Source organism: Pungitius pungitius, chromosome 19, assembly GCF_949316345.1.
Source record: "Pungitius pungitius chromosome 19, fPunPun2.1, whole genome shotgun sequence".
Taxonomy (NCBI): Eukaryota; Metazoa; Chordata; class Actinopteri; order Perciformes; family Gasterosteidae; genus Pungitius; species Pungitius pungitius.
The window spans coordinates 6,015,440-6,039,771 of NC_084918.1; the positions used below are offsets into that span (position 1 = coordinate 6,015,440).

Consider the following 24,332-nt stretch of genomic DNA (forward strand, 5'->3'; position numbering starts at 1 on the left):
GCCCTTGGTATTGATCTGAATTTCCGTCGTATAGTATTTAGATAAGGCGAGTGGTGCCTCCACGGTTTAGTACAATTCCCACAGCTTTTTTAGGAGAGGTGCCCAATTAAAGCAAATAGTGGATCAAAAATCAATTGTGCATTTCATGGTTTGAATTAATAGGAATCTAAACATTTTCTCATTTGACATAGTATGACATCCACCCTGTCTATACATCTACAGTACGTCCTTTGTATGTGTATTCTCACAGATACACCGTGTGTGTGTGTGTGTGTGTGTGTGTGTGTGAGTGTCATGTCTGACTCATGGAAGTTACTGATTGAATGAGGCAAAAGTAAACAGCAGGAGAGAGAGAGAAGGAGGGAGGGATGGAGGGATGGATGGATGGAGGGCACAGAGACGAGGATGGTGGATAAAAGCCGTGGAGCACTATGAACTCCTTAATCACACATGTTTGACACACACAGATTGAGTCTGTCAGCTCAGCCAGCAGCCTATCGACCCGTAGTGTTACACATTAACCACACGCGCACACACACACACACACACAAAGAGTAGATAACCGGATATGGACGCCGCTGACGCAAGACGAGTTGAGTGGGAAAATGTTGGATTGTATAAAATTTCTCAATTATTTGACGTTTCACTTCACCTGTTCACTTAAACACGTAGACGTCTTCGGTATTTTACTTTTCTCAATCAATTCCATTTCATTTGAGCTGCTCTAAGCGTTGAAACATTACAAACACAATGTGACTTTCCAAAAAACAGTGTTGTGGTTACTCCAAATGAACAAATGTCCACGTAAGGCAGAATGGATCTGTGGTCTGAGCTGATATTAATATAAAGTCATCATAGGTTTGTACACAATATCTCAATTTAAAAATTAATTTGTGTAGTCAGAAACATTTTCTTGACTATCTCCTTCAGAAGAAACATGTTATCTTCTTAAATTACAAATGGCGTACGATGGTGTCATGTGGAGCACACAGCAGCTTGAAAGTCAACGCAGAAGTAAACTACAAACACACAAATGTCCACATACGAGGTGTCATTGCTTTCTAATGAGAAATTGTGTCGCTATATGTTCGTTTTTCCCCCCCCTCCAGGGCCAGAAGAAAAGGCTGTGAGTGGTCTTGAAAGCACCTGTGACTGTGATGAAAGCACGGCGGAGACGCCGTGTGTCTACATGATGTGTGTGTGTGTGTGTGTGTGTTTGGGAAAGGCCCGGAGCTCTGACAAAGAGCCCACACACTGTGCATGCTGTATCTCTGTGTGTGATAGGTGGGGTGATAGAGTCTGTGTGGTTATCAGAGATGGGGGGGGGGGGTCATATATGTGGATATTGGGCCAGCTGTATTGATCCTGGCCCTGACAGCAGAGGTGGAGCGGGTGGGAGGGACCGGAAGGGAAGAGCAGGAGGCTGATAAAGGTGCAAACTGAGCCGGGCGGCCTTACCTGAAGCGTGGGAGGGCACCGAGGTAAACGCCCAACAGGCTCTCAATAGGCCTCATTCACAAGAGTCAGTCAAAGGTTCCACATGAGAGCATGACAGGGGCTCAGGGGCTGAACTCTAATGTTTGGATAAGCAGATAGGGTTGTTGGATTGTCCGTCTCTGTCTCTTTTCTAGTCTTAAAAATACAATATTTTACTTGAGAAAAAGGAAGCAATCAAACAAACATTGGCACTGTTGCTCAATTAAATGACCCCATGTTTTTGCTGCTACAAGCAGATGTGGTCTTGTGTGACAAGTTGGTTAGTGTAGAGCGGCTCATTTTAAGCCAATATTAGAAAACTTCAAGTAGAAATTGCAAACTGTCAGACAATGTTAGACAAAGCATGTGATCAGTAACAAAGGTACATAGTCTTGCTTCAAGCCACGTGGCTTATTCATGTGGTATCGTTTTAGCGTATAACCACCTGCCCCTTTGCCGTTTTTAGGATTACTGTTAGTCTAAACGGTACACTGTGTGACCTTTCATGGTCACAACGTTTTGTAATCCCTTTAGTTACGATATTAAAAGCCGAGGGTCATAACGTAAGAAACGTTACATAATAATGTGTCGTGCAGCAAAGTATTCCGAAATAATTTGAAGTATTTGAACATTAGCTACAGATCATACTAGATAAAGTAAGGCTGTAGCAGAATGTCCCTTTGGTGTATATATTTTAGTAATGGTGGCTGTAGCAGAATGTCCCTTTGGTGTATATATTTTAGTAATGGTGGCTGCAGCAGAATGTCCCTTTGGTGTATATATTTTAGTAATGGTGGGTTTCATTGCATGCTAATTGAATTTTCCATTTCCAAAACATAAAATGAGCCATTTCTTCTTTCAAACATAGTGTCGCTCTCCCGGCTGCGAAATGTGGATTCAGCTTCGCAGTTGTGGGTGACCAAGGATTTCAATGAAGACAACAATAAATGACACCTATCAGAAAACAATACTGGAGCATTGATAAGATTAAGATTAGAGCAATAAAGTCTGTGTGTGTGTGTGATTAATGGAGACAGAGCGTCGCCGCTCTCCCTGCCCGCGACACCATGTACACACACACACACACACACACACACACACAGCAGATCGGCAGATAGGGACCCACGTCCTGCTGCAAGGAGCCTGGCTGACGTTTTTAAGGCCCGAATCAATCAATGTGGAGGACAGAGTCTTGGAAGTTTATCATGTCTGAGTATCCGTGACATCACTATTAAACTCAGGGGCCTGAATGGATAGCAGCCAACATGTTGCATCACCTGTGCCACAATGCTGCTCTGCTGAGGGCACGTGGCTGCTGAACCAGCTTCAATGCCGCGTCAACTCTTTTATTCTTATTGCATATCAAGTTGTTGAAGATCATTACATCTCAAATTCCTTGCATATATTTCTGTTTCAGTAAGGTGGGACACCCCTCTCCTGCTCTAATTGGTACAGTCCAATAAGATAAATCAATCACAGGTGCTCCACCAAGGTGTAGGACAGTAAGTGTCCCGCCTGTTAACCGATAGTTTTGTCTGTGACGACGACACATCTGCCATATCTGATTAAATATGGGGGAGAGGTTGCAAAGTCCAAAAACCTACGCTTGCTCTTTTTTGGATTGTAAAGCTGTATTTAGTAAGTCCTGGAAGTTGGAAGCACATCTTTGCAAACACACAGGACTGGTAAGCCGACTAGTGGAAGCGAAACGGAGCACACGCCATGAGAAAGACCGAGTGGATTCATCATGGAGGTTCACGTGTTTCATTGTCCCGTTAACGTTGGTTGGTATTGTGTCAAATGTTTCCCTAACATCAGAAACCCTTCTCCTGCGAGAACTGCGACCAGAGCTTCTGCACTCGCTACCAACTCTCCAGACATGAGCTCCATCACAGCGGGGACAAACCGCACAAGTAAGCGTCTCCGTTCAGTGTGTGAAACGCGACCTCCTGGGCTTTGACTGGAACGTTCCCCTGCTCTGGTCTGCAGGTGTCTGGCCGACGGATGCCCCAAGGTGTTTGTCACGAATGCCAGCATGAAGAACCACGTGGCTCGAGTTCACCAGCAACAGGAGAAACAATATCCGGTACGATAACCCTACAGCTTTTTTTTTTTCTTCCTGTTTGGCCTTTTCTCCATTGTTGGTCTACTATAAAGCACTGGCTCGCTTTTTGGTTCTTTCAGTGTGACCATCCGGGCTGTGGAAAAGGTTTCAACAAGAGGAACCAACTCAAAGCCCACAAGTGTGAGCACCTACAGATTCTGCCGTTTCCGTGAGTGACCAAGCGTCCAAAGCAGAAATGATTGAAATTTGTATCTGTTCTCCGTCCACTTGAGTCACATCACATTGATCTTTTGCTGCAGTTGCACCATTAGTGGCTGCACAAAAGCACTTCCCACCCATGGAAAGCTAAAGCGTCATGAGAAAGTACATAGAGGTTGGTTGAAAACGAGAAGCTTTTTATTTCTGTTAAGTTTGATTGGCGCGTGTTTTAACTCGTCTCTCTGTTGCAGGATACCCGTGTGAGCAGGAAGAATGTCCTTTCCAGGGAAAGACTTGGACAGAATATCTGCAGCACAGGAAAGAACATAAAGGTACGGAGGTGTAACGTGGTGTTCGTTGCGTACCCTTTTAAACATGAGTTGAGACGCTGTATTTCAAGGCCTTACATTTTTTTTCTTCCTTCTTTTCTTCCGCCTCAGTCAAGGTGCAGTGTGCAGAGTGTAAGAAGCTGTTTAACAACGCATGGTTCTTGCACCAGCATGAGCTGCGCGTCCACTCGGGGGAGAGGCAGCACCTGGTGTGCCCGAGGGAGGGCTGTGGGAAAAAGTTCACGCGTCCCTTCAACTTGGAGAGTCACGTACTGGGAGACCATGAGGGCAAGAAGCCCTTTAGCTGTGCATACGCTGGCTGTGAGAAAAGCTTTGCTATGAAGGTAAACGTTCCCTTTTCAAAGTATTAACTATTACCATGTTGAGCCAAATCAAACTAGGAGAGGGGGGGGGGGGGGTGCATTCACACAGATGGCTGGGCTTTCAATTGCCAAAGGCATTCGCGTGCTCTGCTCAGCAGACCCTTTACTGCAGCCCCAATACGACAGCAGCTTGTCTTTGCTCTGATAAACTTACAATTTGAATGCCAGAAATGATTTTGACTTTGAAATATGGCATGTGTTTTATTTTTTACAAAGGTAACAAAATATTTAAGCAGCACAAACTGTTGCAGTAAAACTATACATGTGTTTAACACCAAATGTGAGCTGTTTGATAATTCTTTACTCTAACTATTGTATTCCTACTACAGTAGTCTAACTGGTCTCTTTATCGATCAGGAGAGCCTGTGGCGACATGGTGTGGTGCATGACCCGACCAAGAAGAAGCTGAAGGTGATGTGTCTTTATGCTTTTAACTTTTTTTTTTTTTTTTTCTCACTGTAAAGTTGTTCTTGCCTCCCTCGCTCCAGTCCTTTTTTCATGTATTTTTTTTTTTCACCCTTGCAGAAAGTTCCTAAAAAGAACCCGTCCTGGCGCAGGGCCCTGCAGGTCAGACAGGCCAATCAAGCAGAGGCCAACAAGCTTGCGGAGAAGCTGCACAACGCAACGTTAAAGGCTGACTAATCTCGAGGCCTGCATTATATGAGTAACTGCTTGAATGCGTTTAAGGAATGGTTGATGCAAATCCCATATTTTCAGTTGAATATACTTTTGTTAGGAAAATAAAGCCTTGTTAATGAAGCACTAAACCAGCAGCCTTTTTCATGTAATGTGTAAAATCACGCTGTGGAGCCGTCAATCCTTGGAAGGAAATGTTTATTAAACAATCAGAACACACATTCACACACACACACACACACGCACGCACGCACGCGTATAAAAACCGCAGCTGATGGGACAGCTGGTTGTCGTGGTGATGGGGCCTTCGGGCAGCTAAGCCCACAGGGTGTGGCAGGTTTTCTAATGCGGCCAGAGGGCTTATTCGGCTGGACGCGGCGCTGATGTCGCAGAAAACCGCAGGTCGTTGTCCTCGATGGCCCGAGGATCACGGGCCACTTTTCACGTGTGACATCCAGTCTCCTGCCTGCAGCGACGCGTCCATCTGAAATGCAGCCCCTGCATTCCACAACCGCCCCACGAGGCGACCGCGGCACAGAGCGCCTTGTTGGCGGTTGCGGGACCCTTTTCTCCCTGCGGGGGGAGTGACTACAACATGACCATTTGAACACCGCGGTGTGTTTGTGTGCAGCCTGTTCGAGTGGCGTGCCTCGATCTGGATTAGTTCCCCACAGGACGGGCTCAGGCCCTGCCGGGTTTACTACAGCTCTGGATGCTTTTGGTCCTGGGTTTTAAGCCGGTTTACGGAGCAATGTACAGTAGCGGGTACCAGTTCACTTTGGCCAAGGTCGATTCCCGATGTGGAACGTTCTGGGTGGACGCCGTGCGCGGCGGCCCGGCTACACCAGGCTACCGGGCCACGAGACCACGGTGAGCGCCACCCGGCTGCGCTGCTCCTTCAGCATGGGCACCAGCGCCGAGTGGCTCATTCCGGCTGTCGACAGGCTGTTGACGGCAGTGATCATGTCGCCGCACCTAGAGGGACACCACAGGTCAGTGTATTGGTGACATGGCGTTCAAACATCATGGAACATTTGTTTAATTTATTTGAATTAAAAATATATTCTTTGAAATTTCATACATATTTTCCAGTATTTTGTCTGGAAATGTTTTTTTTTCTTTCTCTGAATATATTTTTTTATTCAGAGAGAATTTTTATTAACCACATTTAAACAACTTAATTGGATAAACTACAAGAATGATTATATACATGTATACTAAATATAATTGCTGGTTTCATTTAAACTGAAAGCTCTTCAATCCTTTAGGATCCTTGCTCTCAGCCCTGAGACAGATGTGCGGAGGATTATGTGGCTTTGGCTTCTAATACTTATTAGTGGGGTTAATTTATTGTTGGCTTTGGTGGGATTTTTTTGGCAGTACGCAAAATGTAAAATATCAATAGACTAGCTGTTAATTATTTTAGAAGGTAATGGTCTGTTACGTATTCGCCACTGGGAGTCACTAAGTCCCCTCTACGGCTATTTGAAATGCAAAACCGCTTGTTTTTAACCTAAGACAAAAATTGCATATATATTATTTTGTTATATTCCTATTATAAATCCAACTGACTCGTTTTTGTTTGCATTAGACAATAGATAAAAAAACAGATGACACATGAAAAAGGCCATGCCCATCGAGTATCATAAATGTGGATCCAAGGTCTCTGGTTAAGCATTTTAGAATCGAACAAAAAAGCTCAAATAAAATACATTTGAGTGATGCATGCAGATGTTTCATTAAAAAAGTTATGCTCCTAAAATATTTAATACAGATAACTCAATAAAGTTAACCTACGGGAGCTTACAGGTTTACTACCCGCTGATCCAACCCCACGCAGTCCGTGAAGAACAATGGACGACTCACTTGAGGCGGCCGTCGTAGTATGCAGGTGTGCCGAGGACGATGGTCTTGATGAAGAACGCCTGGTTGCCGTGACTTTCCTCGTACCCCCCAACGATGCTGAAGCCCCAGCTGCCCGGGTGGCTCCTCCGCAGAACAATCTCATGACTACTGTGAAGGTAGCTGCAGGAGCAGAGATAACGGATTGTCCTTCATGGAGCACAGCTGCTGCTTCATCTTCAATAAATGTCCTATTTCTGACTCTTAAAAAAAATCAATTACAGGTATACTGTGATGACCTCATTTCTAAAACCATAATATATCTCTATTTATAATAATATGAAAGTAAATCAATTTTATTCATTTTAAACTCATTACAAAAACATTATCAAGCACTCATGCCCATATATATGTATTTATAAATAAATCATAATAAAAAATCTGCCTATTCTCTCTCGTGCCACAGTTCAACACAACCTCACATGACAACAAGTGCGTCTCCAAGTGCATCCACGCCAACTCATATCAATGCATTACATCGTCATAATACCCACATGCCACGGGAGCGCATTAGAACCCCGACCAACCACGAGCTCACCTGGGCAAGCCCAGCCACATGACCCACGACGGGGACCAGTTGGCGTCGAAGTCGCTGTCGTGCGCGTGAGGCAGCAGCTCGTCGCGGTCGGGCTCCTCCACCATGCTGACCTCCAGCACCCGCAGCTGCACCGAGGCCGAGGCGGCGCTGGCCTTCAGGGTGCCCACCGCCTCGCCGTGGCTCAGGTACGTCAGGTCCTGGCCGTTGATGCTCAGCAGGACGTCGCCTGGGACCAGAGAGGGACGGAGAGACGCTGGGGAGTTTTCTGATGCACTGCTCTGTGGCTCCGGCGGGGGGGAGGGAGAGGGGGGGGGGGGCTCACCTCGTTTGATTCGGCCGTCCCTCGACAGGCAGCCGTGCGGCTGGACGCTCGTCACGAAGATCGGCAGCTCCCCGCTCTTGCTGCCCCGCCCTCCGGCCACAGTCATGCCTAGAGATTCCAGGGGCTCCTTCTTCACAGTGATGTGTTTCTCTTTACAGGTCACACACTGGGAAAGGTCCTGGGTACAACCACACACACACACACACACACACACACACACACACACACACACACAGAGTTTCAGTCACAATAAACCCTAACCCAAAACACACAGTCTGGCCCATGTGGACGAACACATAGACGCGGCTCACTCTGTGGGTGCTGGTGCGGGGGTGTGTTGGCACAGGGCTCGGGGTGGAGCTGTGGTTAGGCAGGAAGTGATCAAGGCAGTAGAGGTCTCTGGTGGAGCTCGATTTTGGCGGCGGCGGAGGAGGCGTTGGTTTGGTGGGTCGGCCAATCAGCAGGTGGACTCGCTCGCCGCTCGCCTGGGAAGAGGAGACAAGGGTTTTGAGTCTTTTCGGGACCTTTTCTCCTCACTCACGCTTCCTGTATCTGCTGTATCCCCCCCCCCCCCTCTACACACACACACCTGTATGATCTGTGCAGCCTGCTCAGGGGTGCCGTGGCGCAGGTCCTGGTCGTTGACCGCCAGCACGCGGTCGTTACTCCTCAGCTTGCCGTCCTTCGCCGCCAGGCCTCCGTCCAGCAGGTCCAACACGAACACGCCGGACTCGTCCGTCCGCCTCACCAGCTTAATGCCCAGCTGCTCCGCCGCGTCCCTCTTGTGCAGGGTGATTCTCAGGGTGGCGGGGCTGGACGGGGCGCCCTCGGGGGTGGAGCACGGCGCGTGGGGCACCGCCGGGGTGGAGGAGGAGGAGGAGGAGGAGGGAGGGGCCCGGGAGGAACAGCGGCGCTCCCGCAGGACGGTCAGCTGCAAAGTGGTGCAGGGGCGTGCCAGCGTGGAGCGGGCCAAACCGTGGGGGACGTTACTGATGTCCACATTGTTCACCTTGGGGGGTAAAAGAATTTAACGTCTGAGCGTGCGTTAAATGACTTTTGGGGTCATTCATTTAAAGTCTTCTTACAAATGTAAGTGCAATATTCACTCACAGATTGTGTTATAATATTTGGTTCTTTAGTTGCTAAATGCTCCACTATCTTCACCAGGCAGCCTTTGATTGTCTGCCTTCCTGAAAACAGCTTTCTGCTGCGACTGAGAATAAGGTTGATGAAAGTGGTGAGAGTGAAACAAAACATTAACGCTGTGGGCCTTCACCACCAAAACAATGAGCTAAAATGCTCCTCTGAGCTGAGAGGAACAGCAGCGATGGATGATCCCTTTTTTTCCACTTTACGAGTAACCCCACTCACAAACAGGTTGTCATGTGACTCATTATCCAATTCAAATGTTGATTAGAGTCATTTTAAATTTCATAGGTCAAATAATGAAAGCAGTTGATTTACGAGACGCAGATCTTAAGAGGTAAAGTAAAACATTCAAACACATGAGAATGTAGTAAATTACCGTTATAATTTGCAAAACAACCGATTACTGTCTGCCACGACAGCTGAAGCCAACTGAATGAATGATAACAGCCACTAATGATGAAAACAAAGGCCTAAAGAGGCCCAAAGAAGCGTCGGGTGTTACCTGTAGTATCTGATCCCCGGCCAGCAGCCTCCCGTCTCGTGCAACCACGCCGTCTCGGTACACTTCCTGAATCACGATGTTGATGAGAGGCGTCTCGTTCCCGCCGACGACGCTGATGCCCAGCTCGACATACGGGTTCGCCCGGTGGACATCTATGGTCGTTATCTCTCCCTCCGGGAGCGAGGGCAACTTCACACAGCCTTTCGTGGACAAACGGGACGCGTTACACAGCCGCACAGCCACACTCCAACAACCTTCCACGTTTCCCTACAGTGGCCTGAATGTGATTGCGATGCAAGAAGCCGCTGGTATCCCTGACTTGTAAAAAGCTCGGAATAAAACAAAGGAATGGATGTCATACCCTCTTCCGCGGAGAGAGGCGGCGACTCGGGGCAGTCCCAGCCGGAGGAGGCGGAGCTGACGGAGCGGAGGAGGTGGATGCAGGGGTTGCTGAGGGGCCGCTTCGCCCTGGGCACCACGCACTCCAACCCAACCACGCCTGAGGACAGACGGGGCCATTTGTTCTGTTTTCTCATCTACGGACTGCACCAAGAACCTACACCTCTCCGCGTCGCACGAGGCCCGGCGGATCCACTCACTTTCTTCCTCCGTGCTCTCCTCAAAGGCGGGGTTGTCGAGGCCCACGTCGGCCGTCCACGCGGGCCCACTGCCGCGGGTGCTATTGGGTCCGGGCGGGGGCGGGGAGGGCGTGCGGTCCCTCAGCTGCGTCTGTGGGGAGCGGGGCGACCTGGGAGGGCTGGTCACCATCGCTCGCTCGTCCCCGCTCTCGCAGCGCAGGCCGTCCGTGGTGGTCTGCTGGCACCTCGTCCCGGGACACCTTTCACCAAGCAACAGGCGTCAGTTTGTTAGTCCATCTGACGTGTAAAGAAAATCAGGCTCAGCATCAGTTGACTTAGTGTGACGCAGCTGATTCCATCCAGGGAGGGTCTCTTTTTGGATGTGTTCTCCTTAGAGGAGGTCAGAGGGCATGGGTCAGAGGGACTCAGTGAAGAAGAAAAAAGTCTAAATGATCGAGGCTCATTGACCTGTCACTGATTTAATTGCTGCATTCTTGATTTCTTTCTATTCATTTGATGTAGGACAGCACTAAAGATTGCATTTGTATGTGTGTGCTATATGAATATTGTACTGTTGTTGCATGTTTGCAGGCTTGTAAATTGTAAAAATGTTCATCACAATTTCCCCAACTATCTGTGTCTCTTGAGTTTGCTTGTCTAAAACCTAAAATAATTGATTTACAAGGGAATGAAGCTGGTTGCCATTTGAGAAGAAAAACCAGCCTAAGTTACATATGTTTTATTTGTATATGACTTAATTAATTGGTTAAGGACATGTGGTTCTATTACAATACATTTTGATTCAATGAAACAACTGTGGTGGAAACTGATCTTGGCTGTAGGACAATAAAAAATAAACACAGACACAATAATCAGTCATGGTATGTGGCCGTAATTCAATTTTACACTCAAATGTTTTTATATTTCTTTTAAAATTAAAAATGACATTTGTAAAACATTCTATTATCTCTTAGATATACTATTGGATTGAGCCTCGGCGGCCTGCAGTGACCTGTGGCTTACGGTGTCTGGTGTTAATTAACTTTGGCTAAATTTAGACACACCAAATATTGCTGATTAACTTACTATACGTTATGTGACTGACTGACTGACTTTAAATGATGTCTTCTCTTAACTATGACATTTGTAACTATTTACTCTTTGCTGCAGTTGTAACTAGCTACAGCGGCTGCCATTCAGTTAAAGGTTAGACATGAAGGTAAAATAATGACAAAGTATTTGGCCGGGGTTGCTTGTAACAGCTGACTCCAAAAAGCTTTTAACACCTTGCTAGCAATAGCTTGTTAGTGTGAGCTTATTAACGGAAATCTTATTGACTTAACTAAGGTATTAGACCATCACCTGATATCCAGTGAATAGGTAAATAAGACGCATCCTTATTAACAGACACCAGCTTTTAACAAAATCACCAAATAGAAGTTTCCTATCAAAAATCCTACCAGTCCTCAGAATTGTAGCAACTGGCTATTACAGCATGTTCTGACCTAAACGTTTGTTCCAGAGGCATTGGTACGTTTTACAAACTCTCGTAATTGTTGTAACTGGGCTCAGCTGGTGGCTGATAGCTCTCTCAGTCAAACCTCTCCTTTGCACCCAGGAAAAAGTGAATTTCTTCAAACATTTCTACCTATATTTAGATATCCTCTCATTTTCAAGATACACAAAAAACAGCCTAACCGGCGCTCCCTTTAACGACAACACATAAATAGACACAAGCAAGCAAGAAAGAGAGAGCAAAAATCCAGTCAAAGGTGGAGGAAACCGGTGGGAGAAAGGTTTGTACCACCCTAGGTCCCGCTGACTCGCACCCGCCCGGGTCCGACTCACCACAGGCCAGGGTTGCCTTTGGCTGTCTCACAGAAGAAATGGTTAAAAAGGTCTCTGGTGTTGAAGTTGCTCAGCATGATTGCAGAATGAGAACATGGAGCTTCTGGTCCGTCAACCCATGACTGCAGTAGGGAACCACTAATCCCCCGTCACATGACCTACAGCCAAGTAATCCCTGCAGGGTCCCACAACACCTGGTCCAAATGGGCCAGAAGCCAAAGTGTGGAAACCTCAAAGTTAAGGATCGCGACTAAGAACTGTGATGTCTCCATGGGTTACCCGCGAAACTGAGACAATCGGGGGGATGGAAGGGTTGTATAAAAGTGACTAGGGTTGTCTTCGTTATTTACTCAGTGGTTGAGTACTTTCTACCTTGATAGACGAAAGTGACGACTTGAAACTGCTTGATTACTCCAAACAACTCAATACCCCAAAAGTATGACGGGGACTTGCACAGAAGACGAAGTAAACCAGAAAGTGAGCACTTCTCCTTTAACATCTTTAACAACTGTCCGTCCGAATGCAGCTATAACAAGAGTTACAACACCGACTTAAGGCTGGTCAAACTGCAGTTGCAACGTATGCATAGTGTTTGATCTGTGTGTGTGTGTGTGTTTGCACACATCAAAGCAGAACCCTGTTATGTGTGTATGCATGCTTCATTACCTGTGTTTGAGGTGCGCCTCCAGGTCACATCTCGGCATGCTGAGAGAGCACACGGGGGTCAAAGGGCAGGACACGGACAGCTTGTCCAGCAGCTTGTGCACCAATATGCTGGATCTGCGGCACGCCTGCATCTGCAGCCGCGTCCTGTCCAGTGGGCAGAAGTCCCTCTCCTGGAGGAAGCTGCGCAGGCAACGGGCGCAGAAGGTGTGTCCGCACGGCGTGTCCAGCGGCTGCACCAGCGGCTGCAGGCAGATGTGGCACACCAGGTCGTCGTCCACCTCCAGGCGGTAGTTGAAGAGGTGGTTCTCCCAGCTGCGGTGGATCTGGCCGCACTCGGGACACAGAGCCTCCGAGGCCGGCTCCCCCGGCCCGGCTGGACCCACCTCGCTGCCCGGGCTGCCCATCTCTGGTCCCTCGGCGCCGCTCAGCTTTGGCACGGATGACTCCAGCGGGGCTGCAGTGTTTGGGAAGGGGCACGCGCACTCCTATCCCATAAGCGTACACCGGATGAAGAAGCTGCAGAGAGGACAGATGCCCCCCAGTGGCTGATGGCTCATCACCCTGCAGGTCAGAGGGCAGTGAAAGAGATTTAAACAGCTGTTTCAGACAAACAACAAGTGTCTGATTATGTGCCTCGTGCATTTATTCGCGTGGCAAATGCTTTGTGCACGTGGACCCACGTGTCTGCATGAGATTGAGAGTGGCACTGTGTGTGTGTGTGTGTGTGTGTGTGATTGTGTCACAGTGAGTGTACTGAGATTATCTATTGCTGCTCCTGTCCACTAATCTGCCAGTATAATCTCTCTTTTGCTCTGGACTGTTGCAATCTTCCAATTCCACATAGAGGGAATTATCTGGGATTGAGGCAGAGAGAGGACACAGATCAGTCCTTGGGACTGGGAAAGTGACAGCGCGAGAAAAAAATAGTGCCGACCAGGGTTGAAAAGGAGCAAAAGCAGAAGCACGGAAAAAATAAAAAGAGGTGAAACAGAGATTAATGGGGTGTAACAATGTGAAAAGAGCACAAATCAAGAGAAAAAAATAGAAATCTGAGGCTCTGAAAAGCAGTCAAATCCATAAAAGGAAGAAAAAAAGAAATTCCCCACAGCAAACTGGATATTTTTGGTCCAGGCCGTGTAGTACAATAGATGCACTCTTGTCTTTCACTGCAACAGAAAAGAGAACATGCCTAAAGCAAAGTCTCAAAATATAGCACTCTGTGAGGAGAGTGCGTCTCCACAGCTAATGCACTGTGTGCACTGATCATTTCCACAGCATTTCACATAAAGTCGTCCACCCCCCCCACCCCCCGTTCCTGTGGGCCTGATGCAATCAGCGGACAGCAGAGGGCGTGTCTCAACTCACAGCGGGGCCGGCCGAGCCACAGCACAGTGACTACCTGCCTCTGTTCCAGCGGGGGTCTGCTCTTGTCTCCATGGCGACCCGGAGGCTGTTCTGTTCAGTGGGGCTTGACATTCAGAGTGTAGCCGAAGAGAGATGCATAAGAGGAGCCACACAACAGATGCATTTCTCTCTGCAGGATGCTCTGCTCCTCCCTGGTACAGCCTGAAAGCTGATCAAACAGCCGAGGCGATGATCAGATCAGAGCCCCTTTGTTTGTTTTTGGGGGATTTTTTTTAACTCGTTGGTCTCGTCTCCTTGGCTACCCATTTCTGTGACAACCTGTCTCTCCGGTCTCCTTGGCTACCGAACCGGTAGTTACTTATTTCAGCCTCCTTTAAGTACGTGCTCCTGTCTGTGTGTGACTGGCTGCTTCTGTCTCTATCCCGCAGCTGGACATGAATTAATCATAAGGACACAAGGCTTCTCTGTTCCTATAACAAAGCTGTGACATCACCACGTCACACACACACTTGTACACACGTATAAGTCTGCAAAAGAGAGAGCGTACAGACACGCACAAGGGCTTTTTAGCACATCCTGTGAATGGTCTTTATCAATAAGTAAAGTCTTCAGGTTTTCACTGTGGCAGCAGTTTGGAGGCGATGAAAAGCACTTAAATCTATTTTAAACATAGCTGGACTCTGTAGCAACAGATTCTTTTACACGAGTCATAGCAAATGCTTATCTCTCCCTCAGTCCTACTGTGTGTGCGTGGGAGTCCAAGGCCATGCTGTTATTGTCATTGCACTACTGCTGTCTATATTAATAAATAACAGTCCTGGCTCTGCACCTGTTTGCTCATTTTTCATTTTTCAGGGATGACAATCTAATCTTACAACAAGGGGACAAGCTACGAACAACCTCGCCTGCAGGAATTACATTTTTAGATAAGATGAAATGATGTTTTAGGTCACAGATTTAAAATCTCAGGTCATGTCGGCTTACATTCATGTAAACCTCCATCTCTTTGTCTCTTATCTCAAAACAAAATCAGACTTCCAAGATTAGGCCGGTTGCAATATTGAGTTTTTTTTTCACAACAGTCAGGCATGCAATGCTAACAACAAAAACTGACACTGATATAATACTTCATTCCCATCATCTTCTCCACCCATTGTCCTGATGTTTTTGGGTAACGCACCAAGTGTCATGATCCATTCGCTACACGTCACATTTGATTAGACAAGTGCATTTTTTGTAATCATTGTTCCCATCTGTCTGTCTCCATCACACCCTCCACCAGCGGAGAGGCTAGGGCAGATGAGGCGACAATGGCAATACCAATGCATGGCAAGCCACACACTGACACCGTTCAAGCAGCCGCTAAATATGAGCAGATGTGATATTACCTGCTGCGGGTGCCCCTCCGCGCCGTGCACTCCGGCCCCAGAAAGGGGAACCAATATTAGCTGCGGGACCTCAATCACGCATTCACCGCAACGGCCCGTTCCGCAAAACCCGCACGAAAACGCCCCCGTGCCTTTGGCGGCGCTGGCCCCGCCCACTACTGTCTGTGGAAGCAGCTGGGCGGGGGTTGACGCCGTCAAGTCAGAGCAGAATCAGAGGTGGCTTCGGAATAGCCTGCGCAAAAGAAATCTCCAAATCTACATTACTGTGACGTTAGTTTGGGAGTATTGTTGCATGCAAAATGTTGTCCTACTGTACAATTTATAGTTGCAATGTTTCCTCAATATTATTAGCCGGGCATATTTAGTTTTTTTTTAAATTAATGGATTATTACACTTTATGTAGTTAGTGTGAGAGATTGTGTTTCACTAATAATGGTTGTACTCGACTGCAAAAAAGATACGTTTGAGGGTCAGTTCAACACTTTCTTGAAACACCTCTGATGAAGGATTTTTCGTTTATAATGGAATAATAAATACTTCTTGTACTATTGCTTTGTACTGCAATACAAATCAATTTCGTTGGCAAATCAATAAAAATCAAACATTCAAATTAAAACATTACAAAATTGGACTTTTGTAGTTCATAGTAGCACGGTAATGCTGCTTGAATACCTTCTCCATCACCATTTAGTTACCTGTTTGATTTGACCGGCGCAATTAGTTGATCCAGACATTTTTAAATGTGACCAGGCATCAGTAAGGACAGCTTAAACCACAGGGTCCTTGGTAGAAGGACCTCAGCAGACGTAAACATAAAAAAGATGTTTGTTAACGGAAACTAACGTTCAATTGCCGATTTCAGTAGAATTTACGTCTCTCAAACGCACCTTTGACTACGAAGCGATGGCAGAGGAAAATGAACTGGAGAAGTATAAAACTGTTTTACTGCGTGTGCTTAGTCTCCCGTTACAGCTACTTACGCTTCAAGCTAGTTTTCAGCCTAAACCTTAACAACCCTCCACCATAGAGGAGGGATATTTCACGGTTGGCAGCTGTTGTATTGACCGTGTTGCAAGAGGAGCGTGTTGTCTTTGTAAGAAAATGCTTCCGCTAATACAGTTACTACTAACTGCGCGTGGTGTGTGTGGTTAGAGGTCGGCTAAGTGAGTGTGTGTCTCCTCTGCTGATACTTCTGCTGATTCTGCAACTCTTGAGTAGGACACGGCTCGCTGTCCGACGTTCATTCACTAAATTACTCAATGTCTCCTCTGCTCCCTGCACCGCCGTGTTCTCTCTCACTTAATCTAATTATTCTCCCCTTGGCTCCCCCTTGAGGTCTCGTGCTGTCTTTATCCTCAACGTCTCCCAATTTGCTGTCCTTCACATGACCCACGTGCCTTCGTGTATTTGTGCAGGCGTGCAGTAGAGGAGCTCCTAAAGGAGACGGACAGGGCTCGAGTGAGAGCAGAGACCATGGGCCCTGCCGGATGGTGAGCACTGTGTTTGACACAAGCACGTCTGCGTCTGCCTGCACACATCTGTCACTTGTGGACCCCTGACCCTTGTATAACCAAGCCAAAGTGCATTTATAGTGCAATAGTCTTGGCTAGTTTGTTCATTTGTGCTACAGTGATGCATTCTCACAATAAGGCTCAACGATACCAACAGACCTACAAAACAGAAGACCGATTTCTCCACGTATCAAATCAAATTTATTTACCATATTCTTCCGGATCAGTTAAATGGACATGATTATATCAAGTTTGAGTACAATAAAATTGTATTTCATATATGTATTGCTCACCCACCAAAATTTCCACATAATTCTTTCTAAAAATTGTTACCAAATTAAATAGATTGTTTATTGTTTGTTTGTTCAGGACTGCGTCCTCGGGATAAACACAAATCTCTTGTCATCACATACACACACTTGCATATGTATACAATCCCAAATGTGTTCTTGCAATATGAACAAGTAGAACTGTAGGTACGAAGATGTATAATGTCTTCTAGAGGCCAGTGATTACCATCAAAATGTCCAAGTGTAAAAGTTTGTCTGTTCACTCCGTCAGGTTGAAGTGTCCCCTGCGCAGCACCAACAAGCGCTTCCTCCTCAACACCCTGCGCTCCACCGGCCTGCAGCAGCAAACCGCAGAGTCCACAGACGTGAACTCCACCGCGAGAGGGCGCCTGAGGAGCGACTCCCCCGACAGAAGCCGCAACCGCAGCAGAACACCTCCCAGAGATCCCGGAGGTAAAGGAGGCCACGCGGACCGCAAACACCGCCGCGGGGACAGCGGCAATAACAAAGATAAGAAGCCGGAAAGAGACAAAGAGAGGAGTTGCAGACACGGAGACGGCAGAGACGGGAGACGTGGAAAAGACGGCCGGGACAGAGCCAGAGGCGGACTTCATGAATGAAGACTTCTGTTCAGGGGAGGAACACTGATTTTACAGATTGCCACTCCCTGTACAGGCCGCACTCCGGTGGACGCTCCTCACGGAGCAGCTGCCACACCTCACTAGCCGACCAAGAGAATAGTTCTGTGCACCTGGCTGAGAAGACGTTGAAGATTTTATTTCTGATGATAGATATTTATACACGGAAGTTGACATGGTTTATTTGTTTTTATTAAATTCCTCATAAAGCCAGTAGCCAAGATGACTTTCTTTTCTCTTTTCTCACTCTTCACCTAAATTGGAGTAATTAACTACCGAGTTGCCGTTTAAGCCGGGGTAATCGGGAGGATTTTTAACTTAAGTTTTTTAACATTCCGTTCCCTCCCCTCTGTCCTAATTCACCCGTCATAATGTTTACATAAGCCCTACTGCTGTCGCCACTGGGTAAGCACATTTGATCGCGTGCCCAACTTTTCGCACATGTATCTAGGCCTCCCGGCTATCAGAAACTAATCTGTTTGTCCAAGGAGAAGAAAAATCTGGCTTTCCTGACACTCCTACATGTGTCCTCGAGTACAACTGATCTCGACCATGAATTAATAGCAATAAGGGTGTAATAATAATGTCCAATGATTATCTATAGATTAAAACTCACGTTTTAGTTGGAGTCATAAGCTTTTCAGGACAACAGATGGAAATGTGCTCAAGCGTTGAAAGTGTTGCTTTTCATATCTTCCACATCCATTTGGCCTGTCTCCGTGGGGGTGTAAGCATACAATCTTTTATTGTTCCGCACCCACAGCGTTTTATACAATTGGACACTGTCAATCTCTGTGGTCGTGATTACCCTTGGATATTATATACTAAAGCTAAAATGCACTTCTCCTCGCTTTGGCCATTATGCCAAACTCGGTGTCTGGAAAGTCAGACGGCGTTTGGAGCCCCTCATGCTCCATAAATCCTGTTGCCCATCGCCACTCTAGTGGGAGCATAGCTTGGGTTAACTGTTTCCTTCCTCTTTTCAAAGAACGATCAAATATAAACACCATTAAGCCATGGCGGACGGGGTGATTTCTACAGAATTGGTTTACTTGAACTTTATTGCACCGCTGAGTGCCCCATTAAGATACTGTTGAAAGTGCCATAATTGCTTTTGAAGAACTCTGCAAATTGACTATTGATACGTGCCATCAGGGAATAGAATCTACCCGTGGGCCTCCAAATGACACCAAAAATCAGCTAAATCCCTCCGATCCAACCGCAAAGGCTCAACGTGTTGCATTTGACGCGCACGGGGATCTCCTGGATTTTTAGGGGAAGGCGGTTTATTGAGTTCTGTTGCTCACTCCAACCTTAATTGGTTAACCACGAGAGCCGCTGTTTAATGGGGCGAAGGCGCACCTGCTAAAGGCTAATGGCCAGCAAACACGGGGAGAGTGCAGCGACCTTCCTGCGGCTCAGTGTTTGTCATCGCCGAGGGCTCCTCGTGAGGGGACCGTGGGCCCACGTGCGCCAAATTGTGTTAAATGATGCATTTACAGAAGTGTAATGGGTGATTTTAAAAGTCTAAAAAGTGTAGACATGAGAAGAAGAAGAAAAAAAAAGGAAAACGGTTGCGGAAACAGACTTTGGTGTTTGAGCTTCTCATCCGAGTTTCCAAGACAACTGTCTCTCCGTGCGGGTGTCTTATCTGGCGGGTCAACCATTGTTTGCGCCCATACATATCGATTTATAGGAGTGCGCACGAGAGAGATGTCCATATAAATGCGTCGATGAAATATTGCGCGAAGACACTCTTTAAGCGTGTCCAACAAGGAGAAACCACTTTTTTTTCCCGCCGTGCGCGCTGCATCATCGAGAACTTTTAAGCATTTCTTCCCGAGATCCACCTGTCCGATGTCTCCCGCTGCCGTGGGGGCAAACACAGGTGGGTGCCAGGTAAATGTCGCGGTATTGACAGAGCGGCATTGATTTACGCGCTGTTCAATTCACCGAACAACCCCACACGCTGCAGAATATCCTGGAAACTAAAGGGCTACAGGTCTGCAAACAGTGAAACCAATGGCTTTGGTGCTGCACAGTCACATGGTGCCAAAGTGACACACCTGTGTAGGAGCCGCAAGGGCCCCGCAGTTGCGCCAGAGACAGGTAGAGCAGTACAGGTCCACGCCGAGGAAAGGCGCATGCACGGTATACGGTACCTGTGCGTGTCCTCGGAAGCCATGAATCGGGAAGATCACTATTACCCTTCTCGGGTTTTCAAGGACTCCTGTGCCTACCAGAGATCTCAGGTGGAGGACTACAGCCACAGCCCTCCGCCCTGCCTCTACATGAGCAGGCAGGTCCACTCGGTCTACGCAACGCCGCCCGTGGGAGCCTTGGAACAGGCCAGCCTTCCCGACATTGCGCCCGCGTACGGTCTACCCATGCGGGAGGATCCGGGTGTGCCTCAGCTCTACCACCCGCACGGGCTCCAGCAGGAGCCCCTCCCGCCAGCTGCGGGCTACGGAGACACGGGGGAGCAGGGCAGATATCACCTTCCTTTCCCCTGGATGAAAACCACCAAGTCTCACTCGCACACCTGGAAGGGGCAGTGGTCAGGTAGATCTCCCAACCCGCTACACACCAACACATGTCACCCGAGTCATATCATTATTACGAAGAGAGTCACTCAATTGAGAGCTGATTCTGTTTGATTTGGTGACAACATCTATAACCACTTAACAGCTTATTTTAAATTGGGGATACGGCTGTTTTGTTAACATGACTCTGTAGCACTAACGAGTGTGTTTCCTCTGACCCTTTCTGAGGGCCTGTAATGACATCATGCTCCCAACAATATGCTCTTGGGTGTTTCAGTTTAATTGTCAATCAATTTTGTAAAAGGGCCGGAAGGTCAGCGCTCGCTTTTATCGGCTCTTATCGTCACAAAAATGTGGGGTTTGCCATACAAAACAAATATTTACATCTCAAACCATAGTAATAGGCGAGTAAAACACCCAAATCTATACCGTAATGGGGTTTGACTGATGCTGCCGTGAAAATATGAAAAGTACATTTTATATTCGTGTTCATTAGAATAGTTTTATATTTTTTTGGAAGGAATTTTGATTAGAGAATTAGCTTTAATTTAATAGCCCAAACATTTTTTTTTGTTGAGCGTGAAAAGTGCAATGTTTTAAACCACGGTTCTCTTAAATATATGAAATATATTCATACAAAACTTTTCTCCAATCAGAGAAAGACTTGAACACATTTGAAATACTTGTATGCTGCTTCATGGATTTGATGTAACATTAAGACATTTATATTATTGATTTACAAAGTCCTCTCCTACGAGACAATGTGTTTTACTTTGGGTTTATTCTGCGCATTGTTTTTCTGAGTAATTATAGTGTCATATGTCAACGATATGTTGGTAAAAACCCAGAATAATTACATTAAAGCTAAGTTTTAAATCTGACAAAGTTACATATTAATATATTATAATGTACACCAGGGGTCACCTGCTTTGATTCATATTAATTAATAAGTTAATAGCTTGAACCTAATATCTTTATGATCGTGAGTAATACAATGCAAAAGTCATAGTAAATTGCAAGTGTCATAAAAAGGCCCAATATCTGTAATCTCTGATGACTTGATATATTTTAAATATTAGTCACCGCATGTACAAAGCTGGTAAAATCATATTTTAATAGTAGGGGGGAACTGCACACCGACCTGGACTTATGAAAATAGCTTTTTTCTTACCAAATCTCGAGTTGTTGTGAATTCCTTGTAACATTAAGAGGGAGTAAATGTTTATTTTACTATCAGAAGGCAAACATGCTCGGTGGTTTCTGTGGGTGTCTGAGAGGTCAAATTCTAACCCATTCTCTTCTAATAAACTACAGTCATTTGCAGTAATATTTTCCCATTTGATCATTAAGGATTTGTAATGAGATTACCTGAGATGTAGTCCAAACAAAATTAACCTTTATATGTCTTTAATAAATATTAAAAGAAGTTTCATAGCAATGACACTGAAGAGGATATCTCTATTTCTGAATGGGTCTAGTTTTCAGGGTCAAAATGTGTGCAACAGGTTTCGGTTCCCGCATCAAGTGCACAACAATGAAAAGCTATTCTTAAAATGTAAAAGTAGAAATAATCACTTGGTTAAGAGTCTATACTATTGGCATCCAGGGAAGATCTACGATCTAACCACTGAGCAAATCTCTATTTGCGACCAGGACCGTACGTGATGGCGGAGTCCGAGGAAAACAAACGCACGAGGACGGCCTACACGCGCGCCCAGCTGCTGGAGCTGGAGAAGGAGTTCCTGTTCAACCGATACATCTCCAGGCCGCGGCGCGTGGAGCTGGCGCTCACCCTGAGCCTCACCGAGCGTCACATCAAGATCTGGTTCCAGAACCGGCGCATGAAGTGGAAGAAGGAGGAAGACCGGAGGAAGGTGAGGGGGTCGGAACCCGACCAGGACTCCTCCATCACCTCCGGAGACCAGGGGGAGGCCGCGGGAGGGGTGACCTCCACGAACGGACCTCACACCACCTCGCCTCCCGTTTCCCCGCTCCACGGACACCCCCTGTCCGCCCCCGGGTCCAGGGAGCCCGCATAGTCCCGCAACGGGTTCAGACTTTAATGCAGGGATCTTTTTTTTCGTTTTTTGGCAATTCAAAGAGAAAGAGACTGACCTCCATATTGAGATGAATCCGATCCTCCATTAGGGCGAGAAGGGAGAGCCTATATAGTTATTTAAATAAAGTGCTCATTCTCATGGACCCTCGAACTTTCTCAAGGACCACCGTGGTCCTCTCGTTGGATACCACTGTCGGTCGACTTAAGGGACATATGCTCATGCCTCGGCTGTGAGGTGTTTTGGGCACGATGGCATTCTGAGACAACCTTAATTATTCAAGGACCAACTAGCCCCCCCCCCCCCCCCCCATTTAGAAGCACCAATATGTATTTATGCGTTTATATAGGACAGTATTTTCCATATGTATACATGTACATAACGCGAATACTGTTACGGTTTAATTGTAAACATATTTTATTGTTTGGAGAACTCACTGTACAGTGCGACGCATGAATGACACGTGTTTGGAATAAAGCAATGATCACTACAACATGGGAACAATGGCGGTCTTTACAAACTGGACGCATCCAAGATATCCTCCAGCATTTTAGGGTTCATAACTTGCTTTGAGCGTCATCGCGCACGAGAGCCCGAAGACGGAGGCGACATATCTTCTTCACCTCCTCGATCCCGCGTGCCCTCTCCTGCGCGCGCTCGCTGTGGCGGCGCTCGGACAGGTGCCGTAAAACGGTCGCCTTGTCGTTGAGCCGCGCGCAGATGACGAACGGGAACCCGAAACGCTCCTTGTACTCCTCGTTGAGGCGGGTCACGCGCGAGGCCTCCGCCGAGGTCAACGCGTCCATCCCGGCTCCCGTCTGCTCCTCTTGAGACTCGTGAGTCAAGGTGCCGCCCTGGAGGTCCCTGCCCGCGAGGTCCGGGTGGCACCTGAGCACCCCCTCCTTGCCTGGAAGCGAACACATTTAATACTTTATCAATGCCGTTGTCATCGGTGGCCGGGGAGTAAATTTATATTGGGCCCAAACCGAAATTCACAAAGACAAAATAAAGTTGTCACCTGATTCTGGGAGGGTGTCGATGAATTCACTGAACGCAGCCTCCAGGGCAGTTAAGTTGGAAAAGGGACGTCCTGACCACACTGCAGCTGTTATAATGGGACATTTCTCAACCACGTTGCCCAAAAGATTCACAAAATCCTCATAAGGAAGAGCATTCACTGTGGCAATGTCCATGTTATTGTGCACGAGGACTCTCTTCTACGGTGGCCCTGAAGTGCAAATCACAAGGCAAATAGGAAAACACTACAGCATATATGAAAACAAAACAACAAATAGGAGAACACAACAACAAATAGGAAAATACAACGAAAAATAGGAGAACACAACAACAAATAGGAAAGCACGACAACAAATAGGAAAGCACAACGACAAATGGAAAAACACAACGAGAAATAGGAGAACACAACGACATTAACTTCTTACGGGAAGGGTAGGGCCTTTCTATCAGAGGACTGATCCTTCTGATTGGACAGACGGACTGACTGTCTTTTAACAGGAAATAGATATGAAAAACACGAAAAGGGGCGCTCTTTGAAAACATGACGACTCCCGAAGAAACTTTCGCTATTATTACACATTATTATGATGCAGGGCATACACACGACGTGATTGTTGATATGTTGTCCACCCATCACAACATCTGTATGAGTACACGCACTCTGAAGTCACGTTTGAGAGAAGCAATGCTGTTGTACAGAAGGAAAAACTATTCCCAACGGGATGAAGCGAGACGTGCCATCAGAGCTGCGTGGACCAGGGGGGTATTGCACAAAAGTAGAATAAAGAAATGCAGGTTAAGTGATTAAGCGCCGCTTGACTTAGTGTGACCCGCTCGTCGCGGCTTGATCGATTAAACTGTGTCCGAGCGGGGCTGAGAAGGAAGGGGGGGGGGGGGGGGGTTATGAGCTCGATCCAGGTGCACATAGGTG

At 46.9% G+C, this 24,332-nt stretch overlaps 5 protein-coding genes across 5 annotated transcripts; 3 read left to right on the top strand and 2 right to left on the bottom strand.

The window, feature by feature from the left end:
- The first annotated feature begins 2,902 nt into the window (after nt 1-2,902).
- On the top strand, nt 2,903-5,218 carry gtf3ab (general transcription factor IIIA, b). The gene is made up of 9 exons (XM_037456241.2): nt 2,903-3,161; nt 3,295-3,389; nt 3,466-3,562; nt 3,661-3,749; nt 3,841-3,914; nt 3,991-4,071; nt 4,180-4,412; nt 4,809-4,862; nt 4,977-5,218. Exons 1-9 carry the CDS (start codon nt 3,048-3,050, stop codon nt 5,091-5,093), a joined length of 954 nt encoding a protein of 317 aa, XP_037312138.2. The 5' UTR covers nt 2,903-3,047; the 3' UTR covers nt 5,094-5,218.
- Nucleotides 5,219-5,271: 53 nt separating this feature from the next.
- On the bottom strand, nt 5,272-15,496 carry lnx2a (ligand of numb-protein X 2a). Its single transcript, XM_037456240.2, has 11 exons — nt 15,346-15,496; nt 12,593-13,153; nt 10,100-10,338; nt 9,862-9,999; nt 9,501-9,700; nt 8,439-8,858; nt 8,161-8,334; nt 7,850-8,027; nt 7,528-7,753; nt 6,954-7,112; nt 5,272-6,062 (listed from the first exon to the last, which is right to left on the bottom strand). Exons 2-11 carry the CDS (start codon nt 12,994-12,996, stop codon nt 5,927-5,929), a joined length of 2,274 nt encoding a protein of 757 aa, XP_037312137.2. The 5' UTR covers nt 12,997-13,153; nt 15,346-15,496; the 3' UTR covers nt 5,272-5,926.
- Nucleotides 15,497-16,109: 613 nt separating this feature from the next.
- On the top strand, nt 16,110-18,010 carry si:ch211-140b10.6 (protein POLR1D-like). The gene is made up of 3 exons (XM_037456676.2): nt 16,110-16,274; nt 16,761-16,835; nt 17,418-18,010. The coding sequence occupies exons 1-3, from the start codon at nt 16,249-16,251 to the stop codon at nt 17,764-17,766; spliced, it is 450 nt and encodes a 149-aa protein (XP_037312573.1). The 5' UTR covers nt 16,110-16,248; the 3' UTR covers nt 17,767-18,010.
- A 1,490-nt stretch (nt 18,011-19,500) lies between these two features.
- Nucleotides 19,501-22,680, top strand: pdx1 (pancreatic and duodenal homeobox 1). The gene is made up of 2 exons (XM_037456475.2): nt 19,501-20,346; nt 21,981-22,680. The coding sequence occupies exons 1-2, from the start codon at nt 19,929-19,931 to the stop codon at nt 22,364-22,366; spliced, it is 804 nt and encodes a 267-aa protein (XP_037312372.2). The 5' UTR covers nt 19,501-19,928; the 3' UTR covers nt 22,367-22,680.
- A 95-nt stretch (nt 22,681-22,775) lies between these two features.
- LOC134107499 (2-oxo-4-hydroxy-4-carboxy-5-ureidoimidazoline decarboxylase-like) lies at nt 22,776-23,713 on the bottom strand. Its single transcript, XM_062559312.1, has 2 exons — nt 23,403-23,713; nt 22,776-23,291 (listed from the first exon to the last, which is right to left on the bottom strand). The coding sequence occupies exons 1-2, from the start codon at nt 23,575-23,577 to the stop codon at nt 22,942-22,944; spliced, it is 525 nt and encodes a 174-aa protein (XP_062415296.1). The 5' UTR covers nt 23,578-23,713; the 3' UTR covers nt 22,776-22,941.
- Between the last annotated feature and the right edge of the window lie 619 nt (nt 23,714-24,332).